General features: G+C 41.9%; 1 protein-coding gene across 1 annotated transcript in view; it reads left to right on the top strand.

Moving 5' to 3' along the window:
* Positions 1-19,404, top strand: part of pparda (peroxisome proliferator-activated receptor delta a) — a 55,770-nt gene that overhangs the window by 22,616 nt on the left and 13,750 nt on the right. Inside the window, exons 2-5 of the mRNA XM_071902305.2 lie at positions 12,373-12,790; positions 16,250-16,401; positions 18,124-18,262; positions 18,588-18,793. Coding sequence (XP_071758406.1) covers positions 12,442-12,790; positions 16,250-16,401; positions 18,124-18,262; positions 18,588-18,793 — 846 coding nt within the window. The 5' untranslated portion in view covers positions 12,373-12,441. The remainder of the gene's footprint in view (positions 1-12,372; positions 12,791-16,249; positions 16,402-18,123; positions 18,263-18,587; positions 18,794-19,404) is intronic.

Raw genomic sequence — 19,404 nt, 5'->3', positions numbered from 1 at the left:
GCTTTAGCAGGACCTTTGATTCCACTATTGAATTATATTAAATATTATATGCTTTGGTTGACTTATTTCTGATAGTAGGACTTCAATCTCAGAGCTGGTAGACTTCTTCTTAGTCTTCCGTGTCATTTTTTATGAATGAAGCTTCCCGACATATGGGCCGGACGCCTAACCTTATATGGCATTATTGGGGCGTCAATTATGCAAATTCACAATTCTCATGAACGCGCGTTCATTTAGAACAGGTGGAATTCATCATGTTTACGCAGGTCATTTACGACAGTTTTCTGAAGATACAAGCGTTTGGTGAATCTGACGTGGCACACTCGTACGAGTCCACCTCACGAAAAAAGTACGAGAAATTTACGATTAGAATACGAAAATGTTCTTGCATGAGGCCCAATGTTTTTCACAAGTACTGGGGATGTGAGGTGATCTCATCTGGCAATATGGCTGTTTTCTTTGCTTCTCTGCTACTTTCTGGCTTTCTGTTCTTTTTCTAACTAATCAGAGTTTGTCAATCCCCTTATCAGGTCTGATTGTATTGGCAAGACGGACGAATGAACAGCCTCATTACCACTCTGGTTTTTGTTTTGTTTTTTCCACGTTACCTGTGGTTACATTTGCACAAATGCCTCTATCAGTTAGTTATAAGGATTATCCATACTGCACTACAACGGCAAATTTATACTTTGAAGTTGTTAAAAATTATACATGTTAGGCCTATATGTATTCACAATGAAACAGTTATTCATTTTTTGTTTATTTTATTTTTAGTTATTTTTCTTCTGAGTATTATCAACTGTCAATATCCTACATTTAATAACTGACTTACCTTGAGGTGTAAGAAGTGGTGACTTTGATTTTTTCCTGCTGGGCCAGTAAAATACATTTGGGGCAAGCAGAAAATAATTAACTTTGAACCCTGTCAGAACTTGTTGTTTTTAAAGCACAGGTGATACTTATGATTCTACGTGTTTGTAATGGTGTGGGCTAGACAGTAACTTGACACATTTTAGTTGTCAGAGATGTGTAAAACTGCCCATCATTTTGTAAGGTGAACATGAGTAGCCACGATGACATTGCTGCTACTCTAGTTTGCTAGTTTGATTTGACTCGACAGACTACACTGATAATTGGCAGGGGTTATTGGTAAATCACATGCCTTGGTAGACTGCTAAAGATGTGTTGTCTGGCTGACGTCCAAATAGTGAGTAGGATTGGGCTGGTGTAAACAATGTAAAACCTGTTTGACATGTGGCCGAATAATGGCTTACACCAGTAATACCGACTTTGACCACCAGGTAGGGCTGGGCGATTAATCAAATTTTATTTTTGATTACGATTTTGGCTTCCCACGATTATGAAAACAAGAAAATCGAGATAAAACGATTTTTGTGCCGCATTCCATTGAGCAATGTTGCTCTCGTTTTGTCTTGTGTTGTAAATCCAGCGCACCCCTTTCCCTCGCAGCGGTGCGCTCCGCCCCTCCTGCAAAGCCCAAACACACTGTGGTGCGTTGTAGTTTCAGCTCTAGTCGAGAACAGAGAGCCGGCGCGTTTCTATGTTTATTTTTAAACCTTCCTTGGTAGAAGATGACAGAAAGAGAGCCGTTGGTCGACAGGAAAGGTAAAACAAATTAATTGGTGTGGAAACCCTGTACAGACCCACGGTGCGTGTTCAGTTCTATGCACTGAAGCACTGACACACGGGTAAATTACCTAATTCCACTAATGTTACTTCAATACCACAAGGTAACATTAAAGTCACCTACCGTTAAAGTCTGTAGGGCAGCGAAGACAAGTTACTGTCTGCAAATCCCCGTTACTGACTGTGGAATGTTAAGTTTCACTTTTGTTTTCACACCGGGAGACTCTGCAAATGACATGATGCGCACATCAGGCGCATTAGAGGTCAATTTAGATCCATTTATATACGTGAGCAACTTTTGATTTTGTGCCTCTGTTACCTGACTGACTGACTGACTGACCTATAGAGATATAGTTTACCAATATGTTGAATATTTCGCAGTAGGTTGTGACAGTGCACTACAACATAGTTTGTGTTATTTATTATTTTTTATATATTATTTTTTAGTTATTTATTTATTTATCTCATTTTTTTACTTGTATTTATTTATTTTCATTTATTTCTTTGTTTTTCAGTTCAATTATATTTAAAGTTCAAAGAAATCCAGTGTTAAAAAGATTTTATTTTTTTTAAGTTCAATAAATGCATTATGTTCCCAAAGTCAATGCGTAATCGTGTCAAATAATCGTGATCTCAATATCTATCAAAATAATCGTGATTATGATTTTTGCAATAATCGAGCAGCCCTACCACCAGGTGGCAGACGCAAGCTGCTTCTGACCAACAGCGATTTATTTTAAATGAACAAACTTGAAGCTCTGTTTATAAACCAACATATTATATTTATCACGTTTTCATGTTGCATATTACCAGTGCAATACAGTTTAATACATTTAGAATCAGCATAGATAGCTGATATAGGCAAGGGCTAGTTTTTAATTTGCCAGATCATCTTTGTGTTCCCCACAGTTTGACAATTTAATTGTGGCGGCGGGCAAGATTATTTTCAATATCATGTCCTGTCGTGGATTATGGATTAATAACTGGTGAACTGGGGCAATATGCAAGTTGACTTTGTTAACTTATATATTGTGTACTGTGTACATATATAGCCTACTAGGGCTGTCAAAATTGGCCAAAAATGACGTTCGATTATTCCTTCTAAAAAAACACATGGGTTCGAACCATTCACATATCATTTTTGCGCATTATGTCCATAAGAGGGCAAACCAATACAACGAGAGACATAACTACTTGTATAGGTATATTTATTTCAACATAAACATGTCTTTTAAAAGATCTACATACCTACACATTACAAAATAAACAAATAAAATAATGTCCTATACCGTAAAACTTCATTTAAAGACCGTAGACCTCTCTCTCTCTTGCTCTCTCTCTCTCTCTCTGGTTGGTGCTATAGTGAGAACTGAGAACGCGCTGTCTCTCGCAGCAAGATCAAATGAATGATTCGTAATTGATATGTTATTCGATAGCCTAATTTTTATACAGGTTAGGTAATATTCATACTGGTTTAAATAACAATTTGATAGTATTTTTCCATCTTTGCTGAGCAAGAGTTTTGTGCGAAAGGAATTAAAGGTTCCGACTCCTGTCCCAAATATAGGCCGGTTGTATTCAGTGATTGAAGCAAATAAAAGCCCGGGCTATTAATTGAAGTTTTACGGTATATAGAACGGACATTCAACGCTCTGAGCGAGCTGTGTTCCAGCGTCTACTGACCAAAATCCGAAGTATTTCCAAACGGGGCTTTTTAGATTGCTCGGAGTGCAAATCACTCTCTCTGCGGCCGAGTTGGGTTGTGAACTCTCTGCCATCATTACCACATGGTTGTTGTTGAATTATTCGCTCGTTTCAGCTTGACCTACATTTCATTTTCAATCAGTGAAAGTGATGTTGTGTGACTCCTGTCCGTCATGCAGTGCATTCAGTGCAGCGGCCCAGGCCCACGCGAGAACTCACGAGGCAGACAGCCGCGGTAGTGCTGCTTTTTTTTTTTTTTTCCCCAATCGAATATTAATTTTCACAATCAAATGTCTGTTTTTTTTTACAATTCAATTATATAATCGAATTTAGAATATTTGTTGACGATGCTTCCGGTTTGAGCGGTGCCATGTGAGGATGTCTTTTGACTGAGCTCCTCGATAGGGCTATATTAATGTCGTTTTTTCTTGGTGTTTTTGAGAGCTTCTCTTCAAATATTTAACACACGCTGGTGGAGGAACCCCTGGCCTGATGGTTTGACCTGCGACTTGTTGCCGATAGATGATAAAAATGCCCGATACTTGAAGCAAAAACCAGGAGGCTAACGTAGCCACCGCTGCTAACCTGGGCCCAGTGGAGCCGCTAGCTAACGTGGACAAACAGGATGCCGTCCTTCGAGCAATAACAGATCCTAAAGCCGAACTACTCGCAAAAATCGATGAAAGGGCAGAACTACAAGCTATCGAAATCAGAAACCAGGTCGGCCAGCTACGGGAGGAACTGAAACGCACTAGAGAGCAGGCCAACGTCAGGTGTGAGGCGCTGGAGGCCCGAGTGACCTCACTGGAAACGGCGGAGAACACTCATTCAGACGACATCGTGGTAATACAGCAGGAAGTGGCCCAACTAAAGAAAGACGTTGCTACATTGAGAGAACGAAACGAAGATCTGTAAGCGCGGTCCCGCAGATGCAACCTGCGCATCGTTGGAGTTAAGGAAGGCCGGGAAGATGGGAAACATATCCCTCAGTTTATCTCCAAGATGCTACAGGACGCATTGGGGCTAGAAAAAGCCCCTCTACTAGACAGAGCTCATTGCACACTGCGCCAGAGACCGGGGGACGGCGAGCCCCCGAGAGCTCTCGTCATAAAGTGCCATTACTTTCAGGAAAGGGAGGCCATTTTCAAGAAGGTGAAGACCGCAGACGGAGATGTTATCCGTATTCAGCCAGACTACACACAAGCGGTAGCTAAACAACGAGCGACCTTTGGGGAGGTGCGGAGTCTACTAGGAATACGTTATGGCCTGTATTACCCAGCCCAGATGAGGATTACTACAGCGGATGGTGTCCGACGAAGTTTTGGGGACCCGAAGCAGGCCAAGGACTTTATACTGAAGAACCTGACGTAATGAACCATGCTATATTGTTCAGACAGTTGTGTATTATGAGGCAAAGGTTTTTCCTAACGGAACCAGCTCTAACAATTGAACTATTGGACTATGGCCAGCTGATGCGTCAAGTCAGGTAAATGATGATGGTCTTTGTACATTGCTCTCTTTGGGGGAATAATGGCCAAATTCTTTGGGGGTTGGTCCACTGTTTGATTGCCCATACTGTATTACTAAGATCCGACGGGATATAAATATTGGGTTGTTTTGATGTTAGAGTTAAACTTTTCCGTATTGACAGTCCCGCACTCTATTTTCTTCGATGTTATCTCCTTTGTTGTGGTATCTCCGTTATTGTGGTATCTGTTACGCGCGGGAGCGACAACACTCCTGCCCAGATAGTGCCGTTGCAAATGTCATATTCGGTGTCTGCATCTCCCCGTGTATACAGCGGGCGAGCTACGAGTAACTAGAAAGCGATTATATATTTTCTACAACTGAGGCCTTTACACCTGTGGTTCACAGGATTGAAGAGAAATTATATAATTTTGTTTTAACTTTTACCTTTTTTGCTCTCGTTTTTTCTCTTTATCTTTGAATATAGCTCTAAGTGAGACTCTGACTCACTAGGTAAGCTTATGCAGAGCAGGGATCTGCAACTGGGGGCATTCGCGGCCTCTCATTTGGGGAGAGGCCAGCAGGGGAAGATGTTAGTAGATTCTGTATTATTGGTGTTTTGGTTTTTGGGTTGTTTTTTTTGCTTGTTTTTTACCATTTGTTTCTCACATTACATTGCAGGGAGAGTTTAGCTGTGTTACTACATTTCAATCTCAAGGGGACAATGTTATGATGGCTGTATATCTATACAGGTAACCATTAGGGCAATGTTAGATGCTACTAGGCTGACAGAGGCTAACACTAACTTTTTAAGTTGGAATGTGAGAGGGCTTAATCACCCAGTTAAGCGGAGTAGGATTTTTTCCCACATATTGAAGATGAAGGCGAACATAGTGTATTTACAGGAAACACCTGCTCATTAAGGATCATGCCAGACTCAATAGAGGGGGATTCTCCAGGATCTTCCACTCTAATTTTAATGCTAAATGCAGAGGAGTGGCAATTTTGATACATAGAGAAGCAATTTGAATTTTTTTGCAATTTGAACCATCATCAAATCATAAAGATGGGCGTTTTGTAATAATCAGAGGGACATTATTCAATACACCTGTTGTACTTGCCAATGTGTACGCCCCAAACTGGGATAATGCCAAATTTTTTTGTGACTTTTTTGCATTGCTCCCGGACCTGGACAGTCACTTACTTATAATTGGAGGGGATTTAAATTGTGTCCTGCACCCCACCCTAGATTGTTCTAGACCGAAAAATACAAATACACCTCCGGGGCTAAGTAGATCTGCACAATGTGTCAACCACTTTCTTCAGCAGTACGGGGTGACAGATGTCTGGACATTCAGGAACAGTGCATCTAGGCAATACTCTTTTTTTCTCTCCAGTACATCAGTCTTACTCAAGGACAGACTACTTTCTCCTTGATAAGAGGTTGCTTCCCCTGCTGAAATCGTGTGAGTACGAAAGTATCATAATATCTGATCATAGCCCTGTGACAATGGCACTATGTTTTCCAGGGAATGAACTGCCCCAACGGGTGTGGAGACTAAACTCGAAACTTTTATCTGATGAAAACTTTGTCTCTTTCATGTCTGCCCAGATAGACTTCTACCTAGAAACAAACCAGTCACCGGACACGAGTGAATGCAACCTCTGGGAAGCAATGAAAGCATATTTGAGAGGTCAGGTCATATCCTATTGTGCTAACATGAATAGGAAGAGAGTGGAACGTCTCGATTAACTTATTTCTCTAATAGCTGTTGTCGATCAGAAGCATTCGGGGGTTCCCTCTGCTGCCCAGTACAAAGAAAGGTTAGCATTGCAGACTGAATTTGATGTCCTCTCAACAGGGCTTATTGAGGAACAGCATTTGAGGTCACGTTATGAGTGTTATGAACATGGGGAGCGGGCGAGCAGGCTGCTTAGCCAGCAGTTACGACAGTCTGCGGAGACTGGGCTCATAACAGAGATTATTACACCAGATGGTGTCACTACAGATCAAAGATTAATTAACGACCAATTCACGCAGTTTTATCAGGACCTTTATGCGTCAAATGCTGGAGATGATAGTCTAATAGAAGAGTATCTTAACGATCTGGAAATGCCAACCGTTGAACCCTCTGTTGTGGAGGACCTGGATCGGCCCATATCAGCAGCGGAAATTGATAGAGCAGTTCAACAAATGAAGAGTGGTAAAGCCCCGGGGCCAGATGGCTTTCCAATTGACTTTTATAAGAAATTTTCTATCAAATTAACACCTCTCCTGTGTAAAGTATACGCAGAGGCTCTAGCTCGGGAATCACTACTGCCTACAATGACTCAAGCCAGGATTTCGGTCCTTCTGAAAAAAGACAAAGACCCATTGAAATGTGAGTTGTACAGACCGGTAAGTCTGCTGTGTTGTGACTACAAAATCCTAACCATGGTCCTGGCTGCCAGGCTTGAGCCAGCCATGTGTACAATAATTCACCTAGACCAGACCGGTTTCATGGCTGGGCGCCAGTTGTTTGGTAATGTACGCAGATTGTTTAATATCTTATACTCTCCCAGCAATGGGCAAACAGCAGAGGTTTTGATTTCCCTAGACGCTCATAAGGCATTCGACCGGGTAGAGTATAACTATTTTTTTCAAAGTCTTGGAAAGGTTTGGGTTTGGGCCATCTTTTCGTTCATGGATCAAAGTCTTATATAACTCTCCTCAAGCATCAGTTCGTACGAATAAGATTATATCTCAATACTTCTCTCTTTATAGGGGTACTAGGCAAGGATGCCCGCTTTCACCTTTCCTATTTAATGTTGCTCTTGAACCACTGGCAATATCTATCAGGGGAAACACAAGCTTTTCCGGTATTAGCAGGGGCGGGCAGGTTCACAAACTGTCACTGTATGCTGACGACCTCATACTCTACATGTCGGACCCAGGTACTTCTATCCCTATAGCTATGAAGACTATTTCTAAATTTGGAGTGATCTCAGGTTACAAGATACATTTTACCAAGAGTCTATTATTCCCAATCAATGCACGAGCACAGCAAATGTCGTTTGAAAAATTCCCTTTTAAAGTGACCCAAGACCTTTTTAGGTGTCTCAGTAACCCGGGAATATAAGGGCCTATTTAAGAATAACTTTAAGCCAGCATTAGACAAAGCTAAAGAGAACTTTACATGTTTACACTGGACGAATTAACTCGGTGAAAATGACCATCATGCCTAGATTTCTGTTTCTGTTTCAGACGGTGCCGGTTTTAATTCCGAAGGCATTTTTTAAGGAATTGGATGCAGCTATATCTACCTTCATATGGAGCAAGACTGTCCCTAGAATAAGAAAAGCATATTTGGAAAGGTGGAAGGAAGAAGGGGGCCTGGCATTGCCAAATTTCCTATATTATTATTGGGCGGCGAATATCCAGAAATTATCCTACTGGGTCTCTGGTCTTCATGATGGGAAGGGACCAGTGTGGGTTCAGTTGGAGCGAAATAGTGCTTCTCCCGTGTCCATCTTGTCATTACTGTGTGCTCCCCTGCCCCTTAGTAAACATAGACACACGAATAACCTGGTTGTGATTGGCTCATTGAAGATATGGTCACAGTTTAGGATACATTTTGAACAGAAAAAGGCTCTGCCCTCCATCCCTATCACAGTCAGTCCTTTCTTCCCTCCCTCTCTCTTGGATTCTGCATACCAGGCTTGGTCAAGGGGGGTTAACTTGTGTTAAAGATTTATTTAGAGATAATATCTTTGTTTCCTTCCAGAGGCTAAGGAGGGAATATGATATTCCACAAACACATTTTTTCAGATATCTGCAGATCCGCAGCTTTGTTCAAAAACACTTTCCCTGCTTCCCATCTTCTCCACCCGATAGCTGGATAGAGGAGTGTATACATTTAGATCCACTAGACAGGGGCCTTATATTCAGATTGTATAGTATGATTCAAATGGTTGCTTCACCTGCCCTTGATCATCTAAAGGAGTTATAGGAGGAAGACTTCGCAATTGAAATCTCAGACACTACTTGGCCGTTAGCGATAGAGAGGATCCACTCAGCATCTATTTGTATTCGACATGGATTGCTGCAGTTCAAAGTGTTACACAGACTAGGGTTGGGCGATATGTCAAAATTTTCCTACCGGCCACCGTCAGCCCAACAACCGGCGATTGCCGATATATTCGCCGGGTGTAAGAGCGGCTGAGATTGTGACTAACGTTACAAAGAGAATAGCTGGTCCACCTTAAAGGTCAGTCCACCTTAAGTGAGCTTGGTCAGGTTAGCCATTGTCGCTAACTTCGGGGCTAACCCCCTTCACTTTAATCAAAAACTAAACTGTACACACTGTCGCTGCCCGATCTGAGTCAACCGTAGATGACAGTCGCGCACATCTCACAGCGACAGTCAACTTCTAGTATGTAACATTAGCTAACTAGAGAAAATGTCCGCTAGCCGTGATGCTAATTTTCGCTATGTTCAACTCTAATGACTTATGCTAAAAACGTTAGCGATCTAAAAGTCCGCTAGCTGCAACGCTAATTAGTGCCAAATCCCATTTGATTATGCTAAAGTGTTAGCGACTTAAAAACTGGATCTGAAATGGGTTTGTCGCTGCCCGATCTGAGTTGAACATACCAAAAATTAGCATCACGGGCTACAAGTTGACGCTGTCGCTGTGAGATCGGGCAACGACACACACATTGCACTGCTACATTCACAGCTGCACTGCTACATTCACAGCTATACTGCTAACTTCATACTCTCTGCTCCGGATCACGTCGGAAATCAAGTGTGTTTATGTTTATGGTTGTACTAAACGCTAAACGTTTTCCGAAACGGAAGGCGGAGTGAAAAGGCAACTGTCATAGAGAGGGTGGAGACGTGATGTTTAAATACGGGATAACGGCGCCCAACTCCAACAGCCAGTTCCTATTCGCGCACGCTTTGAATTGCGCTTTACAGGTTAATTATTTACTATTAAATTAGACCATTAAATTAGCTAAATAAAATGACAAAAATCGCCCAAAAAAATCAACCGGCAGTGGACTCAGCCAATCGCCGATAGCCGATATATTCGTCCTATCGCCCAACCCTAACACAGACTTCACCTATCCAAGAGTAGGCTTGCCAGGATGTACCCCGGCTTGGATCCAACATGCTCTAGGTGTAAACGGGCCCCAGCCACCCTATACCACATGTTCTGGTCATGCACATCTTTGGTTCCTTTTTGGTCCTCCATCTTTGAAACATTCTCCTACATCTGTGACAGGGACATTGGTCCAGACCCTACTATTGCTATTTTTGGAGTAGCCCCTGACGGGGTTACACTCTCTGGGGCACAAGCTGAGGCTGTAGCTCTCTCATCACTTCTGGCCCGACGAATGATTTTATTATGCTGGAAATCAGCTGCCCCTCCATCCCATGCATGTTGGGTCAGGGATGTTATGGCGCATCTCAAATTAGAGAAACTGAAGTACATTACGCGTGGTTCGGCTCAGAAATTTTTTAGAGTGTGGAGTCCGTTTCTGGATCACTTTGACTGAAAATACCTCTCTCCTCTTAATACTGCCTAGTAGAAATTCAGGGATTTAAGTGTCAGCGGTTGATTTTGACTGGGATTTGACATGCCCTCTGTATTACAGATATAATAAATGTGCATTGTGGATATACAGTATTTAAGATTTGGCTTATGTAGATACAGCAAAGCTTTTTTGACAGTGGTTTGCCAGAAAACATGAGTATCCTCAACAGCTAACACATCCCCTGCAAACTTTATTGTAATTATTGTAATCTTGTGGATGCTATAGTACTTAAGATTTGGCTGAGGTAGCTGCAGCAAAGCTTTTTGACAATGGTTTCCGGAAACATGAATGTCCTCAACAGTTAACACATTCCCTGCAACTGTATTGTAATTACTGTAATGTTTGTGGATGTTATTTTGAGGTTCTTAGTTGTTGTGTCTCTTTATTTATTTATTTAATTATTATTTTGTGCTTCATGCCTTGGTTTTCCTTATGTCCTATGTATGTGTGTATTATGTTTCTTGTAATTGAAAAATTCAATAAACAAATTTTGAATAATAATAGAATATTTGTTGACAGCCCTATAGCCTACACGTCACAAATTAGGTCACAAATTAATTTGCACATTTCTTAATTTTTCTGTGGTTTCATGTAGTTTGCAGATGTTTTTGTGACTACAAATTCCAAAACATAAACTCAGGTTTGTGTTCTCAAATGGAACGCAATGAATGAATGAAATTAATGAATGAAAAATGGATTTGCCTCTGCCATCAGCAGCTGTCAGCCAATAATTCAGCTTTTAGTTGAAGCCCTAAGCTGCTCATTTCCCTGTCAGCAACATGCTATGCCTGTATGCTCGATTCATGTGGAATGATGGATGAAAATAGGGACAAATATAGTGTATGTGCCACACTTGAAGGCTATGATTGGTTGCACTGCACAATATGAATAGCAGAAGAATCTTAATAGAGCACTTCATGTAGTGAAGGGGTTTTCTCAATGATATTATCATTAAATAAAATAGTTAAATAATATGATTATTAATTGTGGAAATTAAAATTGCGATACACAGCCACCCTAACATTCACACATGCATGCACATACATACAAGAGGACAAGGCCAGTGGGGGAAAGGGTAAGATGATCAGCAGGAAGTGGGGAATGTGGGGAAAGGTCAATGGTGTCAGCTGATCTCTAGCAGAGTTTGGCTGGGAGCAACAGCAGTACAGACAAAACCAAGACATTCCCAGCAACATAAGCCAGCCACCAAGCTGCCTCTTCTGAAGCTTCCTCAAGCCTTCAAAGCTGCTTAGCTGCTTGTATAGTCTGAAGCAGCTCTACGCTAACGGGAAGAAATTCTCTCTTGCTCTATTGCCGATTAGCGTAATGACAGATCAATCACAGTGATATTGTGTATAAGAGCTGGTTCTCATTTGTAGTGAGATAACTTCAGATATCCCAGACTTTAACCAGGGCCATATGTAGCTCATTTTGAAGGGATGGGCATCGCTCTCTCTGTAATAGAAACGGTAAGTGGGCCAGGCTCACATGCACAGCTGTCTGTGGTCACTTTTGAATGAGACATGTCAGATCCACTTCTTATGTCCACTTGTCTTATGTCTATTACCCAACTCAGAGCCTTTCATCTTTTGAAAGGTTCAACAAAAGGCATGTGGGATGAATGTATTTCTTTTTACTTATAATAGGATTTGTTTTTTTAGTGGATTATGTCAACGTAGTTGTTTAGATGAAGTAACTTGGAGCTCTCCAGTTTGTGATTACAAGGTTCAGAGATCTAAATGTGAACTGTGAATTCATAGCATCAGCTAAGTTGGAGAAGTATGAGAAGAGACTGGCATTCTGTGACTTCCATAACATAAGAATTACCTTTCCTGTAAGTCATTTTTCCACAGGAATGTTCTCATCTTTACGTGTTTTTTTGGACTGAACTGAAATTAACTGAAGTGCTATGAACTGGAAAATGAATACCATTGAATAGTAGAGGTAACTTGCTCCTCTCTCTTCCTCATCCAGGCTGGAATGTGGTTGCCATGACTGGAGGGGGCTGAGTGGCGGGGCTGGAGAAGCAAGAGACGCAGTGGTATGGAGGCCGCTCGGGGCGGCCAGAGCCAGGAACCCCAGCTGGAGCCACAAAGGCAGCATCCAGTACGGGGAAGAGGGGTCCGAAAGAAAGGGAGTACATCCCCCATGGGGGAGGTTGATGGTGAAGGGGGGCAACAGGGGTCTCCTCCCATGAAGGGGCAGATGCAAGGAGAGCCAGAGGGAGAAGGAGAAGAGGAGGTGTCCCTTGATGGAGAAGGTTCGGCTCCCGGGGACATGGATTCGCATGGTGAGGAGGATGAGGCTGCAATGCTGCAGTCAGGGGAGGAGTCGAAGGGGACGAGCAGTACGTCCAATAAAGATAGCCCTGCCCCCTCCAGCAGCTATACAGGTGAGACTACTCGGGTGGGATTCAGATTGATTGGGAGATTGGTATTTGACTGGTGCGTAGGACAAAAAACAAGAAGGTAGATACTGAGAAAGAAATATAGTCCCGCACACTGTCTGCCCCTGCATACTTTAATGCGACGTCTCGTTCAATAAGACCTTCATTAAGCAAACATGAAACAACCACAAAACATCCCAGAATAAATAGAACAAGGTAAAGAGGTACAGACCAATGAGGAGAGGTTATTCCTCATTTAGGTCACATGGCCCAACAGGCGCACCTAAGGTAGTGAGCTAAATTCATAATAATTTATATATATACAGTGATGTAAATAGGTTTTCAATGTAGTGAGTCCCCGGGACCCACAGGTGGTAATTTGAGTGGGTCCCAGGGAAATTGAGTGGGTCCCCAATACATTTTTTTTTTTTTTGACAAATTGTAGTGTTAAACTCATGTTTGATGTTATATGGTTATAATTATGGTTATATTCATGTATGTTGAAAATGTATCTGTAACAGTCGCAAATATGCCTACTATGCTTTTGGAACATTGTTTGGTTGCAGTAACAGATTAAGTCACTGGGTGACGCGTCTTGTTTTTTACTGAGACTGAGTTACAGCAACAGGTTGAGTAGGCTACTACCAACTACTCCCAGTCTACCCAATACTGACGTCGTCTCGCTCTGTCATGCTATCCAGGAGTAACGTTAGTCTACTTCCCTAAAGCTAACGTGTTACAGTCTCAGGTCCCGCCGGGTTCGGGTCGGGTTGCAGACCTCTAATGTGGAGTAAATGAAACGACTAGTTAGTGAAATCAAAGTCCTATGTTGCAAACAGAATGGGCATTTTTATCTTGTGGCCATCCACAATGATATGAATCGATTTGAAGAAACATAGTGGCTGACGCACAGACATGTCAATCATGGCTTTTTTTCCCCGAATAATAATGAGCAACTTCGGGTAGAAGAAATATCTGTTTCCATCGCATTAGCCTATCTGTGCTTTCCCGAATAACGGATTCGGATTCGGGTACATCCCTACCTGCAATAGTTTGTTGGCCAGCAATATGTTTGATCTTTTTCTTTGGTGGCATTTTAAAATGTTTTCCTTTCACTCATTGAGACTGAACAAAACGGGAGATATGCGCGAGATATATTCGCAGACGGTGAGAAAATCGCGGCCGGTGGATTTTTTTTTTTTTCAACACGGCGCGTCCCCTGGACGGTAAAGCATCATCGGGTCATTATCGACATGAGTGAATACAACATCCACGTGAGTTTATTTACCAATTACCAAGTTTGTAGCCTTGTTGAAATTAAATCTGTGCGGCGAAAGTAGCGTTGGATGCAGGCCCAGCAAGGGCATTAAGTCTCTCCCGCGATGATTGAGACTATTTTCTAGGAAAAAATAGGGTGCGTCCCCTGGACGCGTCGATAGTGAGTTTACTGCGTCCTTTCGGATTTTAACGCGTCAGAGACGCAGGACGCGCACCTATTTACATCACTGTATATAAAAAAACAAAAATCAGTATATAAAAAGGCATAAGGCTTAGCTTATCAGTAGCCATCACAGTACAATGCTAAAGAGATTAGGCTACTACCACAAATGCACAATAGATGCTAATTGACTTTCAATATTAGGCATAAGAGAAATAAGAGACCTATTGCAAAATAACATGATAAATGTACATTAGAGTCAAAGGAATTACAAAATCTTACAAAGATAGAAAAGTACAAACATATATTAGAGCAAATATGGGATATAATACATTAGAGGAGGTTTGGGGTATAATATGGAACTGATACAGGATCCCCCGGCGGTCTACAACCATATCGGCCACTGTCCCCTATGGCAAAAGGAAACGACCAAGGACCGCCAAAACATTACTCATTTTAATCGAGGCCTACCTCTCAAATAGTTCTGGAGGCTACCACAAACAGAGGAGAAATTCACACCTCTTAAAAGATGCTTGTGCAGGTTCAGCAGCACAGCTCGGGATTGGTCATATAATGTGAATGCCTCTGATTCGCCAGTGCACTCAGCAAGCTCAACGGATATGTCTGTGATTGGTTACAATTTCCATTTGCTGTTTTAAGCAGTGGTTTAGAGCAATTTGTAACTATGTTAGAAAAACTTGATTTTGACACAGCAGGAGTAGCCTTTTAAATGGAATGCAGTAATCGCAACTTTTCATGATTACCATATCTCAAGATATCTCTCATCTCCACAAAACTTTTTCAGAAAACTTAGCCATCAGTCCACCGTCTGCTATTTTCTTTGCCACTAAATTAATATTTATGTGAAGAGTATTTTATAATTTTGAAGTAAAGAAAGGTGCTCAAATAACAGTTACACAATGTCAAAGAACAAGCCCAACGTAAATTAATGTGGTCTCTCACCTCTAACATTACTTGTACACAGAGAATCCATGGCATTTTGCAGGCATGAAATTACTGAATAGAATTCATCAATACATTTCTGTATTATGAACACCTAAGACAATATTATCCTATCACTAGTCTCACTACTAGTCTTACTAATACTAGCCTTGCCAAACTGCACATGCAATGGGGCCTACTCTAGAAACAGAGCAGACAGAAGAGACCTGCTTTGCTTAAGCCTGAAATTGGATTGTCCTTTCTCAGCCTTGGGTCTGCGGGGTCTCCAACCTCTGGCATTCTCAGCATACCTCTTAGGCTCTGCTGGGAAGGTGGAGTACCTTCCAGTGGTAGCAGGGCCGGGGGAACTTAGCAGGGCTAATCAGATCACTGAGCCTGCACTCTCTGGCCCTGACATACACACTGATAGAAGCACACACATGTTACATCACAACCCTACTGCTTTCAGTGCACACTCAGCAAACCTGTGTTAAGCACATTTTATACTTTAATGAAAATAGCTTCTCTGCACGTAAACTGACGCCATTTGACGCGTATTTGGGGTTGAAAAGGGTCTCTGGGTAGGTGTTGCATACCTGCCCAAGAATCTCAACTTTGCATCATTTCTACGCAGAGTTGCGCACTCTGATTGGTTGATCATATGGGCGATCATAACAGCATCCAACACTTCAAGCTCCAACTGTTCCAACACACCCCATTCCTCCAGCTGCATTGCTATAGTCACATTCGTTTTTACCAGTGATTGTCATCACGTCTGCTTCCTGTTCCTCTCTTTTATGTTCCGTTTTGGTGCAGTACGATTTTTTTTAAACACTGGCACCCTGTGTATGTGATTTCAACAACATGCTACGCGCACATCAATGCAGAAGTATAAAAACTTTAACGAAAGCAACGCCACATTGTTTACATTTGTGCTTTACATTACGTTTACTTTATATTCAACGATAAAATGTGCTTTACATTTTTTACCTGTACGTATAAAACAGCCCATTTCCTTAGTGGTGGCAGTTTACAGCACACACACGCACATACGCATCCTCATCCTACTTTGTGCTGTCTTCCAGAGGTGTCCCAGACATCACCCCTCTCCCTGTCAGACCAGCTGCTATTGGTGAAGGATGATGGGATTGGAACAGGGATCAATGTAGAGTGCAGGATCTGTGGTGACAAGGCCTCAGGCTTCCACTACGGTGTACACGCCTGCGAGGGCTGCAAGGTACCGCACTACATTTCTGGATCAATATATTCATCTGAATTTCTCAGCCCATTACTGATGCACGATATAATACTTGATGTAGTCTGCTTTCATAAGAAGTAGAAGACACTAAAACTCTGCTCTGAAACCCATACTAATTATTTTCTTTTAGGTCGGTGATAACTTATAATCAATTCATGTGCCCATTCCATTTCTTGTGTTTAAAGAGTAATCAAACCCCACCAAAATCTGTGGTGAAGCCTGACACCTAATGGTGAAAAGTAGGGTACTGCACTGGCCATCTGCTATTGGCTGGTGTTTGTGCCAGGTGATGTCACCTTCCATAGAGTACAACAGGTGGTGACATCACCAGGCACAAAGACCAGGGGCCGTATCCACAAAGCTTCCTAGTACTAAGAGTTGGTCCTAGTGTTGAAATTCTTTATTAAACACTACAAACTATATCGTGCTAGGATGATGTTTGTGCTTGATCTCATTAAGATGCCCTCACATCTCCCACTCAACAAAGTAACGCTATTACACCGTTAATGCTGTTATTATTATGGAAGTTATCACAATGTTAAGATATTTGGCAACAGGCAAAATGCAACAGTAAAGCAGTGATAATTTAGGTCTATGCAACCGCATAGCAGAATAATCATACAAACAATTACAGCTCTTTGACAGCCTCATATTGTGACGCAATTTATTTAATTCCCACTGGACGTGTGCACCTTGTGCGCCAACAAAACAGCATTTATGGATACAGCGGGTTTTCCCGGTATTGTCGGGTTCACTGATGGGACAGACGTCTGCATCATCGACAATATACTCTTGTTCAACAACCCTATTCATATAGGCGTGCCAATAAAGTCCATAAATCATACTAATACTACTAAGTCTTGAGCCATTTTCACCAAATCTTAACATCAAATTGGTAAAGTCATAATAACATTACTGTATCCACCCAAATAAAGGCATCACACGTCAGCCTGTGAGGACTGTACAAGTATTAAAAAGTTAAGCTACGTTTTCAAAGATTTTGTCAAAATCATTAGCTTGCTCTAACTACTGATTAAACGGGGATTTTCATATTTGACAGTAAAATTAAAACACACTTTAATATAGAGTAAATTGTGTGATTATCTTGTGTGATTCCTTGTGTGCATTCTGGATGAGTAAAAGAGGCGTGTGGAGATTTTTCTTGATCAACCAATGGCAGCGTCTAAAAGAGAGCATCATACCTAGCGACGGGCTCAACCACACCTCGTTACTAAGATAAAAGTTCATGTCCATTCCTTGCTCATAGTTGCTCTGAGAACTTTCCTAAATCACTCCTAGGATTCCTTGCTAGGAAGTTTTAGGCTAAGTTAAGAGCTCTCTGAGAGTATTCTCAGAATGTTTGTGGTTATGGGCCCAGATGTCAGGCTTCACCACAGATTTGAGTTTGGGGTTTAGTTACTCTTTAAATAACAAAGGTCAGTGCTACCTGTAGTCAGAGATGGTTATTCCCATGGATCTTTCAATAATGATCAGGCTCTTTACTTACTTCAACATGAGTGACTTGCTTAAACTCATATTGGAGGTGGGTGACATGACTGGCCAATAATCCATTTTTTTGCCCCTCTTAATTCCATCTCTGGACTCCTGTGGCTTATTGTTATACTATTTTGTTTTATTATTTTCTCTGTCAGTGTTTCCCTCTCCTTCTCTGCACTTATTTTTACATTGCTGTGTGTCCAGGGTTTTTTCCGGAGGACCATCCGTATGAAGCTGGAGTATGAGCGCTGTGAGCGCAGCTGTAAAATCCAGAAGAAGAGCAGGAATAAGTGCCAGTACTGCCGATTCCAAAAGTGCCTACTGCTGGGCATGTCCCATGATGGTGAAACACACGCGCACACACACACACACACACACGATTTTTCTCTTACTCTGGCTTATTGGCAGGCATACTTACTAAGCAAATGCCTCATTTATTTTTGGCCTGCTGGATGATTTGATGAAGGATGAAGGAGGATGGCATCCTCCATCTTTGCACAAATAGCATCGCATTTGTTAACTTTGATTTTAGAGAAGATTGTGAGGAGAAAAAAAATGTTTCCTCACCATAACTCTTGTTCAGTTATGTCATGTTATACATCCCTATCCAGTGTTCTACTCATATCTTATACACATTAAGCTCAGGTTTTCCCTGGCCCCTTCCCCAGCTATCCGGTATGGGCGGATGCCAGAGGCGGAGAAGAGAAAGCTGGTGGCGGGCCTGTTGGCTGGAGAGATAGGCCAACTGACTAATCCTAACGGCCCAGACCTCAAGAGCTTGGCCAAGCGGGTCAACAACGCCTACCTGAAAAACCTCAATATGACCAAGAAGAAGGCCCGCAGCATCCTCACTGGAAAGACCAGCTCCAGCCCTGTATGGATGCATTACACAAACTTCACATTACATTACAGAACTGTATTTGAAGTGTTTCATTCCAAAAAGAGATATCCACTATTTGAAAAACGTGACACTAAAGGCTGTATTTACTAATAAGCGCACTAATTACTACCGTTCACAAAAACTTAACGAGCACAACTGTCTCCAGTTTAGTAACTGATTCATTAAGACCATTTATACAAATCAAGTCAGTCACAATGGCACAACCGTAGTCTGACACACTGCAGCATTGTTCTCAAAACAACAGACAGTGCAGATGAGACAGCAGATCCCCACTGTACCTGCCACCGTTCGCTGGAATGAGCCAGAGCCCAGGAGATAAAGGGTTGCCGGACATTTTATTAATGCGGGTATGGCATGAGCTTCTAGTTCATTTTTTACTTCATGAAGCAGTGATAATATAATATGACTTGGCAAGCTATAATTTCTTTGAGTGTCATCCTCTCACATTTGAAAGAGTGTATCTCAAAAAGATCACCTAACTGATGTCGTCTCTGCCTGTTGTGCCTTTGAACAAATAACCCAGCAGCCATGGCTTTCTCAGGGTGAGAGGTTAAGGCATACTTTTTCTGGGCATTAAATACCAT

Source organism: Centroberyx gerrardi, chromosome 5 (assembly GCF_048128805.1).
Source record: "Centroberyx gerrardi isolate f3 chromosome 5, fCenGer3.hap1.cur.20231027, whole genome shotgun sequence".
Taxonomy (NCBI): Eukaryota; Metazoa; Chordata; class Actinopteri; order Beryciformes; family Berycidae; genus Centroberyx; species Centroberyx gerrardi.
Note: the sequence above shows the minus strand (reverse complement) of the source record. Positions and strands in the feature narration are given on the sequence as shown.